Genomic DNA, 24,622 nt, shown 5'->3' on the forward strand with positions numbered 1-24,622 from the left:
TTAGTCACAGCAATGTATAAGATGGCAAATTTAAGCACATTCTGCTTACACAGTCATTTATTCACACAAACTTGGTCACATATTCACTCAATAAAATGAAGATGCCCACGGATTCACTCACACACACAAACACACACACACTCAAGTATGCTCACATGTAAAACTCACACATTCGCTCACATGCACACATTAACACAGTCACAAACAGGCATGCTCACATATTCACTTACCCACAAACATGCTCACACACCATGAAGTCCACACCTTCACTCATGCATATGGATACACTCAGATAAATTCATACACACTCACATGTTCACTCATTCAAATGTAATCAAACATTAACAAGCTTACACGATCAAACACGCTTAAAGATTCACATGCACATGTTCACACACTCACTCACAGGTTTACTAGCACTTGTAGATACCCTGGTTTAGGAACATGTATCTACATATTCAGACACCCAGATATATTTGAAATACCATGTTCACGTACATGACAGTGCTTACGAATTCATTGCACACATGAATATGATCGCATACGCAAGATCACTCACGTTCCTTCACACACATCAACACACTGACACGTTCACTCCCACACAGTGGCATACTTGGTGTTAATGGGTTCACACAATCAACAATCTCATGCACACAAACATGCTCACAAATTCATACACATACATAGCGACCCTCCCATAAATTCATTTTCACACATATCCATTCTCCCTCTCCCATTAATATGCTCACATATACAAACATGCTCACTATTTACTCACACAATAAGATACTCAAGAATTCATACAAACACAGACTCACATATATGGACACGTTCACACATTCACTCAGTCACATGAGTTTGCTCACAAATTCACTTACACACGGGCACACTTGTGTTTGCTTACATGGACACAGCCACGTATTCACTTATGCACATGCATTAGCCTGCTCACAAACTAAAATACTCACATATTCAGTCACACACAGATATACTCTCACTGTATCATGCTCCTTGCACAGTCACTCACCTGTGAGTATCTTTACACGTTTATTCACCTACAAACACACTCAGTCCCTCACACACATGAACATGCTCACACAGTCACCCACAGATGAACACCCTCAAATAAGGACATGCGTATATATTTATTCACTGTTAACATCAAACAAAGTTACTCTCGCACAGAGACAAACTCACGTATACTCACAAACACGTGCTGATGCTCATCAACAGTCACACGTATGAACTTGATCACACATGCAGTCATACTCAATATGTAAATATACTTACATGTTAAGTCCCCAGAGTGCCTGCTCCACATATGAACATGCTCCCACATTCCCGAAAGAAATTATTATCCCACATATTACACACTCACGTGTTTACTTGCATACAAATTCACTCACGTAGTCAAATACACCCACACGTTAACTCTCTGACAGACAAATAACATTCATATATTCATTCACTGGCATGAACACACTTATATGTATGCTCAGTGACACTCATAAAATATGTTGACACATTTATTCACTCAAACTGGCTCACACAGTCACTTAAATGAACATGGTTACAGTATCACTCATGCACAAGGCATTCATATGTGTCACATGTACATACACATTCCCTCACAGGTTGTGCACGTAAGCACAAACAGGGACATCCTTACACAGTCACTTGCAAATGAACATGCTTCCAAACACACACTCACACTTTCACTCCCAGAAATAGATTCTTCCATTAAGAAGCTCACATACATAAACACACTTGCAACATTCACTCACACACCCAAAAATGCCCAAACATCCATTCCCTCATACAACCATGATCACAAATTTATTCCAACCTAAAGACATACTAATTTAGGCTCATGTGCACGGATCCTGCACATACGTACACTCTCAAACCCTTTGCATGTGCAAATGAACACAAATAGCACACTTACCCATTCAATTGTAAATAAACATTTTGACACTCATCATGAAATTCACATGTTCAGACATCCCAGATGTACATATACCCTCACAAGTAGATGCTCACATATTCACGCATAAGTTTACTCATCCATTAGCAACCCCATGCAAACTAATATGCTTACAGATTAACTCGCACACATGAGTAAGCTAACCTCCATGAACAAATTCACATATTTACTGATACACGTGAATAGGTACAAATATGTGTTAAATACACAAATATACTCACACCGACACACTTATGCCTGAATAGGCTCACACATCAATCTCATACATGCACACACATTTATTCCCTGACATGATCTCGCTCAGACGTTTACTCACACTGGTGGAGACGCTTATGTACTCACAGATACATGCTCATTCACTCACTCAGACGAGCAACCATTACTCAAACCAACATGGCTACACACATGAAATGCTCACACCTTCACTCACTCGTGAAAATATGGTCATATAACCATATATTCATTCACTCATGTATCAACACTCATATATTTACTGACGTGTGTACTTTAATTTAGGCTCACACGCATTGACATGTTCACTTACAAATACAAACATGGTTTAAAATTGGCTTGCACACGTAGAGATTCACAAATAATCACTTGCACATATTCTCACACCCAGTCACAGATGCATATCAACATATTAAGTATAAAACTTGATTACCATTCACTCATATGTGTGTTCAAACACACAAATAAACTTGTGAATTTACTCAGACACAAAAATTGATACTATACATGCACACATACACATTGTTACTTATAATAACATGCTCACAATTCACTCCAAAGGGCACAGTGACAGATTAACTCACAGTCACACTCCTGTACTCACGAACAGTCTTACACATTCTGTCACTTGCACAAACATGTGTGAACATTCAGTCACATGAGCATGATAATACATGTATTCACTCACGTGAACACACTCACAAAATCATTCACACACTAGACAGACTCATTTGCACTTATATGTACATACACTGTTTTCTAAAGATTTTTTTTTGATGTGGACCTTTTTTTAAATAGTCTTTATTGAATTTGTTACCATATTGCTTCTGTTTTCTGTTTTGATTTTCTGGCCGTGTGGGATCTCAGCTCCCCGACCAGGGATTGAACCTGCATCCCGTGCATTGGAAGGCAAAGTCTTAGCCACTGGACTGCCAGGGAAGTCCCTGTATATACACTTTAACTTCCATAAAATAACATGATCACAAAAGGAGCATGCTCATGTCTTCATTTGTCCATGAACATGCTCATACTTAGAAACGCTCACACAATCGCACACAAATACCCCCACACATTAACATGCTTAAAGGTGAACACCTGTTCACTCACAACATGCTTACAAATTACTAACACACATAGACGCACTTACATCTACATTGTCACACATTCAATCCCACAGACTTGGTCACACATTTATTTGTTCACAAGAACATGCCCACGAATTCATTCACACGCAAGACACACTCATACATGCTTACGTTCACTCGCTCACACCTTCTCTCGTTAATATATATAAACACACAAACAAGGACATACTCATACATTCAGTCACACATGGGCATCCCCATCTTAACATGATCACACGCTCAAATGCTAACACATTCAATCAAACACACACGTGTTAAAAAGTCATTTGCATATATACTCTTAGATATGATGATTTATACAAATCACGTGTCCAGTCTTACTCCCGTATTTACTCATTCACATGCACAAACATCTCAGTGTTCACTCACATACACCTACCTGTTCTCACCCATGACCATACAAATTCACTAAAACAAATTCATGCTCTTATACAGACGTATTCACTAACACAGACGTCCTCAGTTCTCACACACATGTAGACACACTCACATATGCTACCACCAGTGCACATATTCCCTCATTCACCTGAACATGTTCACAAATGTATTCACAAAGAAGACACACTCACAGATCTCACATGAGCACATTCCCTCATTTACACTCATTAGCACACTCAAAAACAGGGCCATGCTCACACATTAACTGGCACATGCATTCTCACAAACTCATACTTACAGAGACATAGTCATATAGACTGTGTTCACACTGAAGCCATTCACTTACACAGGCACATTAACACACTCACAAACAGAAATATGCGTACCTATTCACTCTCACACAAACATGCTCACACTCAGCATCAACTCAAACATTCACTTACACACAAAGATTCACTCGCAGATTTAACATACAATACACTCTCACCGTAACAAGCTCATGAAAACAAATATTCACTCACACAAACATGAAAATATATATGCACATGCTCACAAGTTCCACACACTTGAACACCCCCATTTATTCAACACTCAAATATTCTCACATAACACACTGTAAGACGTGAAAAAGTTCACAAATTCACTCTCACAAATGTCCATGCCTACATATATGCACATGCTCACACATTCACTTATATTAACATGTTTCCTCCTTGCTCACACAAATGAACATGCTGAAACCTTATTCACGCATATAGACACATTCATGTACTTTCCCACCCACATGCTCAGACATTCACTCACTACAAATGTGCTCATACCTCATACCCTCACGTGAACATGCTCACAAATGTGCTCAAATACATAGACATAACCCAGTCACCCACACTCTAAACAATTCACTCCATACAAACCTGCTCAAACATTCACTCAATCACATGAGCATTCCTACAAATTCACTCACACAAGGACACGAATATAGGGCTTCCCTGGTGGTGCAGTGGCTGAGATTCCGCCTGCCAATGCAGGGGACACGGGTTCGTGCCCCGGTCCGGGAAGATCCCACGTGCCGCGGAGCGGCTGGGCCCGTGAGCCGTGGCCGCTGAGCCTGCGCGTCCGGAGCCTGTCCTCCGCAACGGGAGAGGCCACAACAGTGAGAAGCCCGTGTACTGCAAAAAAAAAAAAATCAGTATGAGATCAAGAAGATTTCATTTAGGATTTGAATTTGGAAAGGCCAAATATCACACGTTGTTAGAAATGGCAAAAGATTTGTACACTTGGCTAAGTAGAATCATGGGTCACTAAGAAACTATTTGGCCACCTATTTTACCAGAGTAGTAATAAAAGATTTCAAAAGTAAATATTGGAAGTAATGTGATTCAAAACAGCCTTCTGTCTTTTAGAAGTAAGAAGACTCATTTATCTTACAAATAAAGGACATGATAAATCAACAAGAAGCACAGGAAATTATTCTGATAAGACACAGAATCTCTGCTTTCTACGGAGATTACTTAGGAGGTAAGGAAAAACCTATTATAATCTCTTATTAAGAGCAAACCTAAGAGGGTTTTGTCTTAGCAGCTTTCAAAGATAAAATCTAGTGTTATTAACTATAGTCATCATGCTGTACATTACATCCCCATGCCTTATTTATTTTATAACTAAGAGTTTGTACCTTTTTTATGGCTTCATAACTGTGTTTCAGTTTTTAATATATTTTTATTGAAGTGTCGTTGATTTATAGTATTATGTTAGCTTCTGGTGTACAGCAAAGGGATTCACTTATATATATAAATATATATATATAAATGTAAATATATACATACATATATACACACACACACATTCTTTTTCATATTCTTTTCCATTATGTTTAACAACAGGATATTGAATATAGCTTCCTGTGCTATGCAGTAGGACCTTGCTGTTTACCTATTTTATATATAGTAGTTTATATCTGCTAATCCCAAACTCCTAATTTATCCCTTCCCCACCCCCTTTCCCCTTTGGTAACCATAAGTTTGTTTTCTATGTCTGTGAGTCTGTTTCTGTTTTGTAAATATCAATAAGTTCATTTGTATCATTTTGTATTAGATTCCACATGTAAGTGATATCATATGATACTTGTCTTTCTCTGTCTGACGTACCTCACTTAGTATAATAATCTCTAGGTCCATGCATGTTGCTGCAAGTGGCATTATTTCATTATTCTTTATGGCTGAGTGGTATTCCATTGTATATATGTACCACGTTTTCTTTATCCATTCATCTGTCGATAGACATTTAGGTTTCTTCCATGTCTTGGCTATCGTAAATAGTGCTGCTGTGAACATTGGGGTGCATGTATCTTTTTGAATTAGCGTTTTCTCTGGATATATGCCCAGGAGTGGAATTTCCGGATCATATGGCAACTCTATGTTTAGGTTTTGGAGGAACCTCCACACTGTTTTCCATAGTGGCTGCACCAATTTAATTTCCCACCAACAGAGTAGGAGGGTTCCTTTTGCTCCATACTTTCACCAGCATTTAGTGTTTGTAAACTTTTTTTAAAATTTTATTTTATTTTATTTATTTACTTGGCTGTGCTGGTTCTTATTTGGGACACGTGGGATCTTTGTTGCCACGTGCAGGATCTTTATTGCACGTGGGATCTTTTAGGTGTTGAATGCAGGATCTTTAGTCGTGGCATGTGGGATCTTTGTGACTTGTGGGATCTTTTAGTTGCGGCGTGTGGGATCTTTTAGTTGTGGCATGTGGGCTCTTACTTGCAGCATGCGGGGTCTTTTACTTGTGGCATGTGGGCTCTTGCGGCATGCGGGGTCTTTTAGTTGTGGCATGTGGGCTCTTACTTGCGGCATACGGGATCTAGTTCCTCGACGAGGGTTTGAACCCGGGCTCCCTGCATAGGGAGTGTGGAGTCTTAACCATTGGACCACCAAGGGAAGTCCCTGTTTGTAAACTTTTTGTTGATGGCCATTCTGACCGGTGTGAGGTGATACCTCATTGTAGTTTGGATTTGCATTTCTCTAATAATTAGCGATGTTGAGCATTGAAGAAGATATCTTCTAATCCTAGTTTTTTGAGAGTTTTTATCATGGAAGGGTATTGAGTTATGCTAAAGGCTTTGTAAACGTCTCTTAAGATGATCATGAGGATTTGTCTGGTATTCTGTTAGATGTATTACACTGTGATTTCTTTCTTTTATATAAATTTATTTATTTTTAATTTTGTCTACGTTGCGTCTTCGTTGCTGCGCACGGGCTTTCTCTAGTTGCGGAGAGCGGGGCCTACTCTTCGTTGCAGTTCGCGGGCTTCTCGTTGCAGTGGCTTCTCTTGTTGCGGAGCACAGGCTCTAGGAGTGCCGGCTTCAGTAGTTGTGGCACGTGGGCTCAGTAGTTGTGGCTCACGGGCTCTAGAACACAGGCTCAGTAGTTGTGGCACACAGGCTTAGTTGCTCCGCGGCATGTGGCATCTTCCCGGACCAAGGGTCGAACCCGTGTCCCCTGCATTGTTGGGTGGATTCTTAACCACTGCTCCACCAGGGAAGTCCCTACACTGTGACTGATTGATTGATTGATTGATTGATTTTTGGATGCTGTTGGGTCTTCGTTGCGGCATGCGGTCTTTCTGTAGTTGCGGTGACTGTGGGCTACTCTTCGTTGAGGTGTGCAAGGTTCTCATTGCGGTGGCCTCTCTTGTTGTGGAGCACGGGCTCTAGGCGCGTGAGCTTCAGTACTTGTGGCACGTGGGCTCTAGAGTGCAGGCTCAGTATTTGTGGCGCACGGACTTAGTTGGTCCGCGGCATGCGGGATCTTCCCGGACCAGGGCTCGAACCTGTGTCCCCTGCATTGTCGTGTGGATTCTTAACCACTGCTCCACCAGGGAAGGCCCTACCCTGTGATTTCTTAATGTTAAATCAACATTACATTCCTGGGATAAAAATCCTTTGGTCATGGCATACAATCTTTGTGTATGTTATTGGACTGGTACAGGCATTATGCCCAAGGAGTCTTGGTCTTTTTCAGGGAGAGTCCAGAACAGGTTCAGTCAGGCAAGAAACTCATACAACATGGAAGACTCTCTTCTATCGTTATACACAATCATGCATGAAGTGAATCTTTTTTTAGAATGAGAAGAAAGTTCATAATGGAAAAAGATAACAACTACCATGAACAAAAATTAGAAAATATCACACTCACACACACAAACACACAATGCCACATATGGCATGATTCCATTTCTATGAAATGTCCAGATTAGGCAAATCTATAGTGGCAGAAAGGAGATTAGTGGTTGCCAGTGTTTGAGGATAGGAGGGAATGGTGTATGACGGCTTCCTGGGTATAGGATTTCTTTTTTTTTTTTTTTTTGCGGTACGCGGGCCTCTCACTATTGTGGCCTCTCCCATTGCGGAGCACAGGCTCCGGATGTGCAGGCCCAGCGGCCATGGCTCACGGGCCCAACCGCTCCGCGGCATGTGGGATCTTCCCGGACCGGGTCACGAACCCATGTCCCCTGCATCGGCAGGCTGACTCTCAACCACTGCGCCACCAGTGAAGTCCCAGAGTTTGTTTCTGAGTTGATGAAAATGCTCTGAAACTAGATAGGGGTGATGGTTGCACAGCATCGTGAATGTACTAAAAGAACTGATTTGTACATTCTATTTTTAAAACGTTTTATTTGATTTGTCCATTTTAAATGGACTAAAATCATTAATTTCTTGTTATTTTATTTTCACTTTAGTTTAAAAAATAACAAAGAAAGAAACGTGCAACCCGGTCTTAAGAGAGAAGAGGCTTCTTGTAAAAAAAAAAGGCTGAGTTGGGACGGAAAGGATGAATAGGGCTTAGAAAGTCAGTGGGGGCTAAAGCTATGCATAAGGTCTAGTTAGGGGAATGAAGATGGGCAAAGATCCATTAGAAGAAAGAGAACATAGCATATTTGAAGGATTAAAAGATGATCTGTGCAGCTACAGCAGTGAGCATGGAATGTGTTCAGTTTGTGATGTGCCCAGACATTAATTTGCACTTACTTTGTGCCAAGCTCTACATCAAGTAGGCCCTTGTAAAGTATTAGCTCATTAAATCTGTACAGCAATCCGATGAGGTTGGGACTATTTTTCACCTCGTTTACTGATGGAGAAATTGAGAATTATAATATAAGACAGGATTTGAGATATTAAGTCCTGAGCCCAAGATCTCACAGCCTGTAAGTGCGCTGGAACTTTTATCCAGGCAGTCTGGTTTGAGAGCTCACACTCTTTAACTGCCACAGCTGCCCAAAGATACCAGGTCCTGCCTCTGCAGGGCAGCTCATCTCATGAGTTTAAAGACACAGGGGATTGGAAAGTGTTTCTGTGTAGAGTTTATGTTTACAGTTTGCCTAAAGTTCAACCGAAATAATCTTTACCCATACACTCACACACACCCGCTCAGCCCTCCAGATACGTTTCTGAGTCATAGAAGGTTTTTGCCTCTACGTAGTGTTTGCACAGATTTTACCTTTAGATCTCCCAATTCTTCCAAACTCTTAAGGGTATTTTGAAATCCTTCAGGTAGAAAAACTGCCTCACCTGAGAGTGGTGTTCCATCAGGGGCTCAGGCAGAGGTGTTGAGTGTACCTGAGGCTGGAATATTAAAGAAACATATGGGGAAGGAAGCTTTTTTCCTAATCTCTGAGTTTCCTAGGTGGCTGTGGGAGAAAGAAGAGAAGTCACTATGCACATGAACTTTTTTTCTACATCAAAATTAATGACATATGTAAATTTCATTAAAATCTGTCAATGGTTCCCTATTTACTATATAAACATAAGTACACTTCCTAACAAAGGTCTTAAATTTTGTTCTTGTGATTTTGGAAGTGGGTGTTGCTGATGTTATAGTCACTTCTGTGTTTATTTTGTCTCAGAAGGCATACTGTTTGCATTCTTTGTCAGGATATATAAGAGGAAGTAGATGCGAGGTAAGTAAAAGTTGTTTAATATCTGAGCTCAAAATTCTATAACCTGTTCTAAGTTTCTGGGTCTCTGCCATCCCTATTTTGCCTTTCCAGCTGGCTCACTATTAAGCTGTGCCTGTAGAGATTTCCTGAGAGAGACAAGAAGTCTGAAGGAAGGAGAATCTACTATGTCTTGTCTCTGTTCCTGTTCCTCTCTGGATCACCCCCCTAAAGGTAAGAATAGTCTTTCAAATAAATTTTTTTTATTTATTTATTTTGCTTTTATTTATTTATTATTTTTGGCTGTGTTGGGTCTCCGTTGCTGCGCACGGACTTCCTGTAGTTGCGGCGAGCGGGGACTACTCTTCGTTGCAGTGCGCGGGCTTCTCATTGCGGTGGCTTCTCTTGTTGTGCAGCACGGCCTCTAGACGTGCGGGCTTCAGTAGTTGTAGCATGCGGGCTCAGTAGTTGCAGCTCACAGGCTCTAGAGCGCAGGCTCAGTAGTTGTGGCTCACGGGCTTAGTTGCTCCGCAGCATGTGGGATCTTCCCGGACCACGGCTCGAACCCACGTCCCCTGCGTTGGCAGGTGGATTCTTAACCACTGCGCCATCAGGGAAGCCCTCAGATGATTTTTAAGAAGAATTCTTTTATATGTCTTTTATATGTATATGATATGTTCTTTATCCTTTCATCTGCTCAAAACACTTAGGTTGTCTCCATTCTTTGGCTATTGTCAATAATGCTGCAATGAGCATAAGAGAGCAGAACAGAAATCACCTCCTTTGGATCTGTTTTCAGGAGTGGGATTGCTGGCTGATCTGATAGCTCTACTTTCAATCTTTTGAGGAACCTCCATACAGTTGTCCACAGTGGGTGCACCATTTTACTTTCCCACCAGCAGGGCACGAGGGTTCCCATTTTACCACACCCTTGCCAACACTTGCTATCTCTTGTCCTTTTGATAATAGCCATCCTAATAGGTGTGATGTCTTAATTGCAGCTTTGATTTGCATTTCCCTGATGGTTAGTGATGTTGAACACCTTTTCATATACCTATTCGCCAGTTGTATGTCTTCTTTGGAAAAACGTATATTTGGACCGTGTGCCCTTTTATTAATTATTTGTTGGTTTTGGTTTTTCTTTTTTTGTTTGCTGTTGAGGTGATTGAATTCCTTATATATTTTACATATTACCCCCTCAACAGATAACATGATTTGCAAATATTTTCTTCTGGTTCACAGGTCAGTTGCCTTTTCATTTTGTTGATTATTTCCTTTGCTGTGCAGAAGCTTTTTAGTTTGATGTAGTCCACTTGTTTATTTTTGTTGCCTTTGTTTTGGTGTCATTTCAAAAAAAAATCATTGCCATAACCTATGTCAAGGAGCTTACCCCTGTGTTTTCCTCTAGGAGTTTTACAGATTCAGGCTTTACGTTTAAGTCTTTAATCCATTTTGAGTTCATTTTGGGGTATGGTGTATGATAAGGGTCCAACATAGTATCTTTGCCCGTGGATATCTAGTTTTCCCAGCACCATTTATTGAAGAGACTATCCTGTCCTCATTGTGTGTTCTTGGAGCTCTTGTCAAATAGTTGAGCATGTATGTTACAGCTAACACCCAGTCTTGCTTCTGTGCCCAGCGACAGTAGTAAATGGGATTAGCATAAAATAGTTGTCGATTTCTTCCTCGTTTTCAGCATTCATTACCCTTGACCACTCGGCTAAGTGGGGCTGAGTACAACAAAAAGTCTCGGACTGGGCTTCCCTGGTGGCGCAGTGATTGAGAGTCTGCCTGCCGATGCAGGGGACACGGGTTCGTGCCCCGGTCTGGGAGGATCACACATGCCGCGGAGCGGCTGGGCCCGTGAGCCATGGCCGCTGAGCCTGCACGTCCAGAGCCTGTGCTCCGCGGTGGGAGAGGCCACAACAGTGAGAGGCCCGCGTACCGCAAAAAAAAAAAAAAAGTCTCGGACTGTTGAGCCAGAAATGATTCTAGGTAGCCTGTCCTGTTAACGTCTGCCATGCTGTATTAGTCTGCTCAGGCTGCCCTAATAAAATGCCATAGGCTGGGCGGCTTAAACAGGACATTTATTTATTTCCTACAGTTCTGGAGGCTAGGAAGCCCAAGGTCAGGGTGCCAGCATGGTGGAGTTCTTGGTGAGGGCCCTCGTTTTGGCTTGAAAATAGACGCCTTCTTCCTGTGGCTTCCCGTTGGGGTGGTGGGCAGAGAGCACCATCTATGGTCTCTTCCTGTAAGGGCAGTAATCCCAATGTGTGGACCCCAGCCTCCTGACCTTACCAAAACTGAATGACCTACCAAAGACCCAGTCTCCAAATACCATCTCCTGGGGGCGGGGTGGGGTGGGGGATGAGCTTCATCGTATGAATTTGGGAGGCAGGGGGTGTACACAATCCAGTGCAGAGCAGGTGCTCAGTCTTTAAAACAAGTATCTCTCTCTGTGTGTGTGTCTCTGTCTCTGTGTGTCTCTGTCTCTCTTCCCTCTCTCTCTCTGTCTTCATTTCTTGGAGGCTGCAAGTGAATTGGGGAGCCCTGATGAAACACTGTCTAGCTCCTGTCTTTACTGCTTCTTCCACTCTCCATTCTCACTGCATCCATATCGACTTTGTATGTCCTTTTCTAAGTAGCCTTAACAGCATTAAAACCTCCAAATTCTCTTGCTCTCTCTTGTGGGAGGTTTTAAGCGTTGCTGAGATTTGATCTATACACCTTCTCTCTCTCGTTTTTGAACTAAGTGTGTCTCTATCAGCGTGAGCTGCCCCAGGGTGGCAGTTGTGGAACACATGCAGGTTCCCATACCCCAGGGCACCGCCCTTTAGGGACATTGTAGTTTTGCGCTTGCAGTGGTGGAATGAAAAGGAAGGGATTCCTGTGCGCTCACAGAGGCTCAGGGTGAGCTGGGCCTTTAAGGCCTCCAGGGAAGCTGAAGACCTTGATCACTCATTGTACGGTGGTGCTGTCAATCCTTGGCTGCTGGCAAATGAGCTTAGAGCCGGCGGTGGAGGAAGTGGCCCTTCGTTGACCCTTCTAAAGTCCGCCTCCCATCGCCAGCCAGTCAGGCTCTTTCCCGCCCTGTGGCCCTGGGCGCAGGGTCCTTGTCCCAGTCTCGCTGGGGCGCACCGCGGGCAGGCCGTCTGCCCTTCCCGTGGCGTGGCCGCCAGAGGCATCTTCGCCGAATACTGTCCCCTGTGCAGCCGGCTTCTCTGCAGCCCCCACCCCGTCCCGGAGGCCCCGCTGCCCACAGCGTCCCCTCCCTCAGCGACATTCATCCCGGCAGTCGCCATCATCCCCGCGGTCGTCACTGCAGCCCCATCCGTGTCTGGCGCGTCCCTCCTGCCATGTCTGCCACAGAGGAGCACGGGCTAATCCCAGGTGGCCAGGACGGAGCTGGTGGCGGGGCGGGTGGCGACCCCAGTCCCCTCGGGGTCCTTGCATCCCCTTCGGGAGGGATGGATGGAGTTGAGCGGGCCGCGGCCCTGCTGGCCTCCCTGAGGCTCTCCAGAGCGTTTGACGAGGAGGATGGTGGGCAGAAGGCCGCCCAGGCCGCAGTGGAAGAAGACTGGGATGTAGAGATGGTGGAGGAGGAGGACGAGGACGAGGGAGAGTTTGAATTAGACATCGAGGACCAGGAGGAGGATGAGTACCAGTCAGAAGAGGGGGACGAAACTGCGGAGGAGGTCGAGGAGGACGAAGAGACAGAAGAGGAGGACGAGAATGGGCAGGAGGGCGCGGGAGTGGTCGCGGGCCATGGGGCCCCTGCGGCGCTGTTTAAGTCCCTGCTCCGGGATGTGGTCCATTGCCTTCTGCAGCCCAGGCACTACAACTACCGTGTCCTGGTCGGGCCCCGCGCCGGCCGTGTGATGAGGAGGTGCCACTGCCGACGGCCCTCGGACCCTTTAGAGGATGCCGCACCTCCTCAGGGGCAGGAAGACCTGGGAGAGGCAGGTGAGGTCTGGCGGAGCAAATATCAGGCTGAGGGTGGCATCGGCCTCAAAGTCAGGCCGCGCTCAGCGCTGGCCTCTGGCGGTTAGGCAGCGGGTCAAAGCTCTAAAAAACCTTCAGGCACGATATGCACAAGTAGAAGCCCAGTTCTCTAAAGACCTTTAGGATCTTGAGAAAAAGTATGCTGCCTTCTACCACCCGAGGGGCAAACAAATGGCATACCTCACTTTTGGCTGATGGGCTTCTAAAAATGCAAAGATTCTCAGTAGGATGACCTGAGAAAATGATGAAACGGCACAGGGGCACTTTTCAGTGGTTGAGGAATCAATGAGCTTTGCGGTAGAATTTGTCTTTAAATGGGGTGAACATTTTCCAGTGAGGTTCTGGCAGAAACATACAAACATGCTCTCAGGATCAGACGATTTCGATCCCTTCTCCAAAGGGCCAGAAATAATCAGCAGCAGTGTGTGAGATCTGCTGGAAAGAGGGGGAACGTGTTGTGAAAACTGTCAAGCAGCAGAAGTGCGAGGGCCGTGGAAGTGTTGTATCAACCAGTAGGAGCATGGCCAGCTGTTCTTTTTATTTCTTTATTTATTTTCTGACATATTTCTCTTCTCCAGATCCTCCCGAGGGCAGAGAGCTAGATTCTGCTGCTGATTTTAAATCGGGAAATGTTGTCCACCACCTTGTGGTGCCAAAGTCCGTATCATTCGACCCTAAAGAAGAGAGTGAACATCAGTATGAAAACGCTGATGAAGAGAAAGAGGATGGAAATGGGAAACCAGAAGAAGGACCTAAGCTGGATATGGTCTCAGCAGAGGGCAGCTCTGGAGAATACAGGTATTATTGTATAGTGCAAGCATTCCTGACATATACCTGTTACAAACAGCTTTATGTTTTGTTTTGTTTACATCCTTAATCTACTTTTTATCTTTTTAACATCTTTATTGGAGTATAATTGCTTTACAGTGGTGTGTTAGTTTCTGCTTTATAACAAAGTGAACCAGCTATACAAATACCTGTAACCCCATATCACTTCCCTCTTGCGTCTCCCTGCCACCCACCCTATCCCACCCCTCTACGTGGTCACAGAGCTCCGAGCTGATCACGCTGCGCTATGCAGCTGCTTCCCACTAGCTATCTATCATGTTTTTAATTTTTTGTGTGAAGTAAATAAGAAAAAATTGTTGAAATTTACTTTTGGGAAAACAATGTTAATAATGTACTTGTATTCCAGATGGTATAGAACGAAGTCTGTTTTGGAATGTATTTCATTTATAGCCACAAGTCCTTTGTGCTGTAGCTTTAAGTGTACTACAGATGGGAAATTTATCAGACCTGGAAATAGAGACCTATATTTTTTTAGAGGTCTAAAATATAGAGACCTATATTTTTAGAGAGTGGCCATGAGGAGAAGCAGCTAAAGCGACCAAGCTGTTCACTAGCTGTACCTTCATCACTTGGCCACAGAAATGGAGTCTCTTGGCATAACAATGCCTTTGAGAAGGTGACTCCTTACAAAGTAGTAAAAAGTTAAAGATTTCAAATAAGACTGCATTTCATGAGTAATTCACAAATATTACTTCAATTTAGATTTTTTATTCAAAAGAAAAGAAAATTAGCCATAGTAAGATTATTGGCTATCACTGAGTTGGTAATTCAATCTTAGTTTCTCTTTCCTCTACCCATTCATCTTTTCCTTTCTCTCTCTCATCTCTCTCTCGCGCGCGCGCAGTATCACACTCTTTCTTTCTCCCTTTCTTAATTTTTACACCTGCGGATGTTTGATAACAGCCTCTTTCTCATTTTACAGATACGGAAACCGGAGGTCTGGGAATATAAGGGATTTATGATTTGTGTAAGGAGCATAGGCTCTTAAGGTGGAAAGACATTTAAATCACAGAGTGTTCTTTCAATAACAAAAACTAGCATTTATAGTGGTGGGCAAGAGATAGATGAGGTTGGTGTGATGAAATGATGTGCACCCTGACAACCAAGGTTCTGGGTTACACGAAGAAAACGTTTTGTTTTCTCCTTGGAGAGCCAACAGATGTTCATAGTATTGACTCCTATTTAGAAAGTCCCTGGTGCATGTTATTGGTGTACAATTGTTAATTGACTCTTATCCCACCCTACAGTTGGAAGGCATAAAAAGAAGTGGACAGCGAAAGAAAAGAAGAATTTGTTCTTCACGGATTTTCTAGTTTTCATTAGCCCACAATACAAATGTTGTTTCAAAGTTCAACATCCCAAAATGATATTAACTGACATCTGACTTTATTCTTACCTTTGACAGATAAATTTGACAGTATTGTTCACATTGAAAATAAAAGCTTGTTTGACATGAATAAGCTGCAGAGTTCGGTTTTTTTTTACATAAATAGCACTGACTCCAATGTATCTTGGTTCTATTTATTTCGGCCCACCTTACTGTCATTGAAAGGGATTTCTTTCAACTATTTGGTAAGCCTGTTTGACATCCTTTTATAGCAGCCTCAAATAAATTGAAATATTAGATTATAAACAACTTGTGTGGCAATAGAGATGGTGGCCCAGCCTCTAGTATATGTTACTGAAAGAAACTGATGGATGACCTAGCTTGCCTGGAGTCCAGGTGGTGCTAGGCACCTGCCATGGAGCAGCAACAGCAGCATCAGCTGGGAACGTGTTTGAAATGCAAATTCTCAGACCCTGCTCCAGACCTACTGAATTGGATATTCTGAACGTAGGCTGCTAGCGATCAGGTTTTAACAAGTCCTCCAAGTGCTACTGAAGCACACTAAAGTTTCAGAACCACTGCTTTAGAGCAATGGGGGAAACGTTTAACTACACCCAAGGTAGGACCAGCCTTAATTCACTGACTTGGTACTATTGCAGGTAAACAACAGGATGGTAAGATCTGGACTGAGGAAGACACTAGAATTCTCAGGGGCCTGAGACACAAAGACCTCCCGGAGGGATATGTTAGTTTCCTAGGGTTACCGTAAGAAATTACCACAAAGCAGGTGGCTTAAAACAACCGAAATTTATTCTCTCACAGTTCTGGAGGCCAGAAGTCTGATGTCAAGGTGAGAAAATCGAAGCCAAGGGGAGCGCGGAGGGTGGGGGTCGACCAGCGGCCCTGAGCCTGGCAGCGGCAAGAGGAGCAGCAACCCAGCAGCTTCACTCCATGTACCAACCCGACCACTCACCAGGCCGCTGCCAACAGCGCGCGGTCTGAAACATTTCCGGCTGCCGCTGGGCGGACCCGAGGCCCAGCACACAACTGGCTCCGCCCACTCTGATGGCAAGCGAGCTTAGCCAATCCCGCAGGCGCCGGTAGCCTTTAAAATAGATGCCCGGTCCCGCCTCCTAGCACAGCCTGTGTGCCGCCCAGTCCTCTGCTCCTTCTGGCATCTGCAGTCATTCCTCGGTCAGCTGCAGCTCCAGCTCCCTGGAAGCTGGAGAGCTGGGCCGGGGGTCTGCAACATGCGGCACCCCGCCCTGCTCCTCCCCTCTGTAAGAACGCAAAATGTGCTTTTCACTTGAAACAGCGTATGTCCAAGAGTTTTCTTTTTGTGGTGAAAGAAGTAATTTGACCACCCAGGCTCAATCTGCAGTTTGAAAGTACTGAACACCTTTGAGGAATCAGGACATATTTGACTGGTGGTCATTCCCAGACCCTCGGGCCTCCAGTGAACCAGAATGCCTGTCCTCTGGAAGGCATAGAGGAGGTGCAACCAGTGCGTTTTGTGACACGGCTCTGGCCCATCATCAGGACAGAAATTGGGCTCCAGGAGCCCCCCCTCCCATAGCTAAGGGATGCACAGTTGAAGTGAGGGTTCTTGGCTGACGGCATTGAAGGGGAAAAGAAGGCAACGGTCAGTGTATCGGATCTTCAAGGCAGTGAGTCCCTGGAGAGCAGGTCACTGTAACGCTCCAGCATTCTGCCCCAGCATGGGTGGGGGGGAAAGCCTTACATTTTTGCTAGAGGTTTTCTATTCTTTCCGCTACCCTGAACATTGCCACGTAGAATAGAAATATCTCAGAGAAAGAGGAAATGCTTCCACTCATTCACTACCCTTCGTCCTTCCCATCTCAGGTAACTTGATGAAGCAAGGTCAGAAAGAGGCTTCTTCAGAGCACATAAGCCAGATGGGCAATGAGCAGATCAACCTCAGTCATATTCACCAGCGCTGGACCTCGTGAGGCATGCCATGTAAAAGTGTTGAAATCAAAATGGATTTCAGGTTCACTCTTGGTCAACTAGAATATTCAAACAAACATTCTCCCCCTTCGCCTTTCCTTCAGTATTTGGTGAAAAGAGTTGGGACTGCTTGTGCCCAGCATGTTGCAAAGCATTAGTTGCATGGAACTTCCTGGGGTGGCTGAGTGTTTTGTACAGCTAAAAATTTAACTCTTTACCCCACTTGACCCCTTCTCCAGCACCCCCTTTCTTTTTCTTTTGTTTTATTTATTTTTTACCATTTTAGAATCACACATTTTTAAAATGTCTCTCATTTTCCTTCCTTCTCTTCACCAGCAGAGCATCTTCACAACCTCGTTTCCCCTCTCCTTTCCCCCTCTTTTTCCTTCTATTGCAGTAAGTGCTTTCTTCTCACTTAAGTGGCGGATCCGCATGGAACTAACCCACTTACTTACGTGGGGGAACCCTCTATAACTAACCATCACAACAGCAGTGGGTCAGGTGAGCTCAGCCCTACTGCTCTTAATCCTGCACCCCTTGTCTCTAGTCACTAAGGCATCCTCGTAGAGACAATACTTGCTTGTCAAAAATGAAAAGGCCATTTCAGGTCCGTTTGTCCAAGCATCTGAATTGTATATGGGCGGGGAGGGGTGGGGACTGAAGCCTAGAGGAGGGCGGATGGGCCCAAGGTTACACAGTGGCAAAATGCAAATCTAGAATCCTATTTCCAGGTTGGCCTACTTCCAGAAAAGTGTGTTTTTCCAGTGAAAGTCAGCTTTGACTGTTATTTCAGGCAGCCACCGGCATGTGGGAATGGTTTTGTTTGGAAGCAGGTTATTCCTATTCCTGGAATCAAATTCTTCAATCAGTGTCTCAACTGACAGGAAAAGCAAGCCTCAAGATTTTATTTTTTCCCTAGGCGTCCTTGTGACTATGGAGTTGGCCAAAAACTTGATGGCAAAAATGAATTTATTTCCAACGCTTACGTCCCACACTCACATGACAGCCCCAAAGGCAGCAAGGAATATGAAAAGGCCAGTATAATTTGTAGTTGTTGAGTTTTTGTCTAGCTCATTTATTAGAATGTACATAAATATCCACATTGAATGGAATTAAACATGAATATGGGATCAGGGTGTAGAGGACAGGTCACTGACCTAGGTGTTAGCCCATCTGTGTTCTGACCCAGCTCTGACACATGACTGCGAATATTCCCGTTTGTCTAGAGTATGAGGTGGATTGGGAGGTAAGGCAAGAAGCCAAATAGGTAAGAAGCAAAAGAATAGATGGCACTTGGCCTAATGACGGTCACACATTCAGTGCACATAAAATACCTCCTCGGTGAATAATTGAAGCTAAGAAGGAGAGTTTTACTGTATTTTTTTACTTATAAACAGCAAACATTTATTTTTCACAGTCCTAGACGCTGGTTAGTCCAAGATCAAGGCACCAGCAGATTTGGTGTCTGGTGAAGGCCACTTCCTGGATCATAGATGGCAACTTTTCACGATATCCTCACTTGGCGGAAGGGGAAAAGTATCTCTCTGGACCCTCTTAAATAAGGCACTAATCTCATTCATGAGGGTTCCACCCTTATGACCTTGGCACCTCCCAGACACCCCACCATCTTATACCGTTATCTTGGGGATTAGGATTTCAACACATAGATTTGGGGGGAATGCAAACATTCTCTTTAGGACACCTACCCAATTTCCATACTGCCCACAAAGTGCCATGTGTAAACCCAAATAAAATCACATCATTTTCTTCCTTTAAAAAGTTCAAAGTCTTCTGATTGACTGGCAGAGAACTTTTCATCTTCAACCTTTCTCTCCATAACCTATTCCACATACTCCATTTTTCATTTCCATCTCTTCTTGTTTTGAAGTTAATTTTTATTGAAGTATAGTTGCTTTACAATGTTGTCTTAGTTTCCGCTTTACAGCAACATGAATCGGTTATATGTATACACATATCCCATCTTTTTTAGATTTCCTTTGCATTTAGGTCACCACAGAGTACTGGGTAGAGTTCCCTGTGCTATACAGTAGTTTCTCAGAAAGAGAGTTTTAGATCTGATTGTCCAAACTAAGGAATTTGATTTCTATCTTACATTCAACAGTAAGCTTTTGGAGGCTTTGTGCAGGAAAATGACACCATCAGGAAGAAACTTTCAGTTACTTTCTGGAGGAGGAACTGGAAGAAAGAGAGACTGGGGACAAGGAGAGAAGTTAGGAGGGTGGTGCGCACTTCTGCTCTGAGTAAAGGCAGGCTAAGTCATTTGCACTCACCATCGCAATGAGGACAACTAAAAAATACTGGGTGAAATGTGAAAAGAAATTATCTTCATTAAGCGGTAAGAAACTCTGAGGCTAAAATCTAGAAGAAAGCAAAAACCCAAATAGGAAAGCCCAGCACTCAAAGCCACTTTTGCCTGAGGGCATTAGGTGAATCCAGAAGAAAGACCTGTGACACTGAGCTGTGGTTTTGGCGGCCTGATGGGAAAAGAGACCAAAAGTTGAAGTCCTCACTCCCATTGAGTAGATCTGATAAGCCCTCCAGCCACTCTAAGCTGAAAAGAAGTGGCTACCCCTTTGGGATAATGGTGAACCAGAAGCAACAAGCCCTGGCATGGACTTTCAGTCTAGGTATCCATCACCGGAGTGATCTGAGGAACTTCAAGCCCTGAACTTGGATTAAAGTGGTCTTGGACAGGTAGTGACCCCAGGCATATAGCAGAAGCAGGTGAAAATGCTCTCTGCAGGAAGGTTCTGTCTTCCCATGCCTGAAATCAGTCTGATAAATAATTTTTCAACAATATATTGGCACACAGTCAAAGATAAGTGGACACATAAGCAAAAAAAATACATTGTAAGTGACAGCCCAAAGAAAAAATAGACAATGAAAACAAATTCATAAATATTTCAGATATCAGAATTATGAGACCCAGACTATAATCACTATGGCCTACTATAGTTCAAAAAATTAAGAAATAAGCTTTAAAATATTCTCAGGGAACAGAAAATCCTAAAATGTGGCATAGCCAATTTGGAAAAGAATCAAATAGGACATCTAGGACTAAAAAAATATAACGATTGAGGGTTCAATGGATGCGTTCAACACAAGGCTAAACATAATCATTAGATGATGATAAATGCGATGAAGAGAAATAAACCTAAGAGAGAATTATTGAATTAGAAGATAGATCAAAAGAAATCATCCAGAATTCTGCCTGGAGAAGTGAATTTTATGAAGAGAAATGTAGGATAAGAGACACAATGAATAGAGTGAAGAAGTCTAATATACATTTAATTTAAATCCTAGAAGGACAGGAGTGAGAAATGGGAAAGAAGATGATGGCCAAACGTTTTCCCGAGCAGATGAAATGCACCAATCCATGGGTACTAGAAGCCCATTGAATTCTCATCAGGAGAGAAAACAGAAATTCACTCCTAGACGCATCATAATGAGAGTGCAGGACATCAGAAAGAATGAAGTCTATGTTAAGGATCCAAGTTAGAGATAATGAATCTTGACCTTGGGCAGGAGCAGAAGAAATAAAGACAGGGGGATGGGCCTCTGGACGCTGGTCTTTAGAATACCTTTTTCTCAGACTTACCATGAAAGACTATTTTATAAACGTTATCCATTTCATCCTTCATTAATAAAATATATTTGCTACCAAATCTATTTCTTAGAGCACCCTGACACCTAGGAGCTGTTCAAATTGTCTTAGTCATACATGGAAGGTTGTCACCCTATAATTATGTCATCTCACGGGCTATGACAGGGGTGAGTATTCTCCATAGGAATTATGAAGGTTAAGTTTATGTGTCACCTTGACTGGGCTAAGGAAGAATTTCAAGTGCATGAACCTATTCCAGGAGCTATTAGGTCTGGAAAAGCTTCTCTGTGGACCTGCAGATCCTATTTAGGAGTCAGCTATGGAAATGAAGTCAGAGTGACCCTTCTTGTTTTCCATTTAATGCAAACATATGAAGAGAGCTTCTTTCCACTGAAATGCATTGTTATGGCACCTTGCTTATACACAACTTCACTTTGAATTTATTAAAAATAAATGGAATTGCTTATTTCACCTTGAGGATTATGTGTGGATCTTAATTGACAAAATGTACTCTCTACCCCATCCCACTGATCAGAAAATGGCCAACCTCCTCCAGAGGACTAATAATAATAATTTAATCCTCACTTCAGCTCTGTAAGGTAGGTATTATTCTTCCCATTTTCCAGCCAGGAGGGGAGATGATATAGTAGAAGTCAGAGCTTAGACTCTGAAGCCAGACTGCCTGGGTTTGAATTTCACCTGTGTCACTCACTAGCCGTGGAATCTTAAGCAACTTACATAGCTTTTCTGTGCCTCACTTTCTTCTTCTCTAGAGTAAGATAATAATAGCACCTCTTTAGAGGCTACAATGAGTTAATTCATGGAAAGCACCTAAATTATTATGGCCAATCATACAGTCAGTGCTCAAAACATGGAAACTCTTCTTCTAGAGTTACGTGGCCATTTATTTTCTGGCCACTTAATACGACGAACGAGAAGGAAAAATATGGATCACTGAAGCCGACTAGAAGAAGAAACATGGGTCATGGGAGCAGCCTGGCCTTATTATCCATAGCTGCTGAGATGAGCTGTGTGACCCTGACCAGGGGCAGGGGGAGGTGTCTACAAGCGTTCTCCAACCCTTGCACTCCAGGGGGAGCCAGTGCCTAAGATATGTCCCAAATGTGTCTGCCCCACCTAGAAGCTCCTGGAATCCTGGAGATGAGAAAAGGCCCTTTCCCACACAGGCTCCAGGAAGCCTTTAGAACCCCAAGGAATATACAAATTACTAAGCTCAATGAATTACAATAAATTCACTTTAAAAGTACTACTTTACCCTCTTAATTTACAAGTGGCAAGGTATGAAGCAACAGTTTGTTCATCATAGTTTTTCTTTGGGAAACCTGAAGCAGTTTCTGGCTCACCCAGTAGGGGTGTCAAACCCGTGAGTGACATGGAACCACCTTATCACCTTACCTTATCACTTCTAATGGCTGGACTTTGTGTTCCGTTGTCATCACAGAATGTAAGTGGTTTCAACTATAACTTTGTTCAAAGCTCTTAGTCCATGTCAAACTAACTAATGTTTCCCCTTTACTTTTCAGTTAAGACTCTCAAGTACCTCCTAGAGCAGCTTCAGCATTTATACCTTTCTGTCAGCAGCTTTGTCTCAGATATTCATGTGGATACAGCCTTGTTCACAATGGAGCACAGGGCAAAATGCAGAATGTCTTTGTGTTTCTGATTTACTATGAGGGATAAGTGTGCTTAGGGCAATCACTCCCATGGAGAGCAAAGGGGAAATTTAGCGGAACATAATGCGTGTTGACTTGAGTAAGCCTCACTCCCGTGCCCCTCCCTTTGGGTTGGATTCCAGTTTCTGACTACCCAAATGTGTTCACAATGCACACTGGAAGATGTAGCCCCATCTGGCAACACTGGAAATGAGCAAGGAGTTATAGGGCCCCTTAATACAGAAAAATTCCCCTGGTCACTGAGCTGGTGAACTCAAGGTGATGCGGTATTCCTCCATTCCTCATGATAACAGTATTTATTGAGAAAGCACCATATGCCAGGTCCTGTGCCATGCAGAGCCACACACACGGTCTGCCCCTAGGGAAACGACTCTTTAGTAGAAATATAGATGATGAGCCAAGGAATTCCAAAACACATGGTGCAGTGATATACATAAGAGGGGCTCCTGAACCAGGCTTGAGGGTTTGCAAAGAAAACTGGATGTCTGGGGCACGAGTGAAAGGAAGTATTAATCTTCACACTTTTATGTCTTTCCCTCAACCCTGCCATAATTTATAGACAAGTCCTATATTCTGAGTAAAATATAAATCCAACCACTTTCTAACACCTTTGCTTTTGTCACTCTGGTCCAGGTCCCCATCATCTCTCAGGTGGACCACTCCAGTAGCCTCCTAATTGGCTTCCCCACTTCCAGTTTTATATCCTGTGGCAAATATCGTAGATTAGCTCACTTGACTCCATTACAATCCCAATCACAGCAGGTAAGGCTTGATCGACGTTGCAAACCAAGTCTACTTTTCCTGAACTCCCGCCCTTATGGCCTGGATTGCACACATAACTTAGCCTCTGCCAAGCAGATAATAAACCCCCATGAGAGTTGGTAGGAGCAGGAAGGTGGAGTCTATGCTGCTTCTTCTGTGGTTTCTGGTTTCTCTTAGTGAGCATGGGCTCAGAAACTTTCGCATCTCCTGCCACAGTAACAGTAGAGGTCCCAGGGTACAGTTCCTCGTTTTGTGGGTATCAAAAGGCAAGGCATGGGACATCAACTTTGTATAGATGGAGGAAGGAGGCAATGTGGCCTCAAAGCCAAAATTTGTGATGCTCTCAGCAGAAACAGAGTGGTCCAATGGCTTCCTCACGTTCCACCCTCCTGATTGTACCAGTTCTGTGGTATTATTCAAGAAAACAGTTTTGGAAATTATAACTACTACTGGAGTTAAACCCAACATGACCACCCCCCACATGCAAAAGTCTCTCGTCCTTTTCCCTCATACACCCAGGTATTTTGTAGGCTCTTGTAATTTATTTATGCATGCCTGTTTTTGTGCTTTGTAAAAATGGCCTCCTATAGAATATATTCTTGTGTGTGTCTGTTCTTTTCTATTTTTTTTTCTGGCTTGCTATCTTGATTCATAAGATTCATCCAACTTGTATGTAGCCAAGTTTGTTCATTTCCTTTGCTGTATGACATTCCACTGATG

General features: G+C 43.3%; 1 protein-coding gene and 1 long non-coding RNA gene across 4 annotated transcripts in view; both read left to right on the top strand.

Moving 5' to 3' along the window:
• LOC111171058 (uncharacterized) overlaps window positions 1-16,702 on the top strand; it is a 39,603-nt gene extending 22,901 nt beyond the window's left edge. For 2 of the 3 annotated variants that reach the window (XR_016391306.1, XR_016391307.1), the window contains 4 exons: window positions 5,142-5,256; window positions 9,790-9,909; window positions 14,256-14,475; window positions 15,774-16,702. This is a non-coding gene — a long non-coding RNA (uncharacterized LOC111171058). The remainder of the gene's footprint in view (window positions 1-5,141; window positions 5,257-9,789; window positions 9,910-14,255; window positions 14,476-15,773) is intronic. The other variant, XR_016391305.1, reaches the window with a different exon arrangement.
• LOC149744217 (uncharacterized) lies at window positions 12,450-14,249 on the top strand. Its single transcript, XM_089904238.1, has one exon. It carries the CDS (start codon window positions 13,032-13,034, stop codon window positions 13,722-13,724), a length of 693 nt encoding a protein of 230 aa, XP_089760364.1. The 5' UTR covers window positions 12,450-13,031; the 3' UTR covers window positions 13,725-14,249.
• Window positions 16,703-24,622: the final 7,920 nt, after the last annotated feature.

This window comes from Delphinapterus leucas, chromosome X (genome assembly GCF_059928025.1).
Source record: "Delphinapterus leucas isolate spDelLeu-1000000601 "Yukka" chromosome X, BTC_Dleu_Yukka2, whole genome shotgun sequence".
Taxonomy (NCBI): Eukaryota; Metazoa; Chordata; class Mammalia; order Artiodactyla; family Monodontidae; genus Delphinapterus; species Delphinapterus leucas.

What these genes read in the sequence shown, in the direction of transcription:
- LOC149744217 (XM_089904238.1), top strand. Translation starts at nt 13,032, where the DNA reads ATGTCTGCCACAGAGGAGCACGGGCTAATCCCAGGTGGCCAGGACGGA.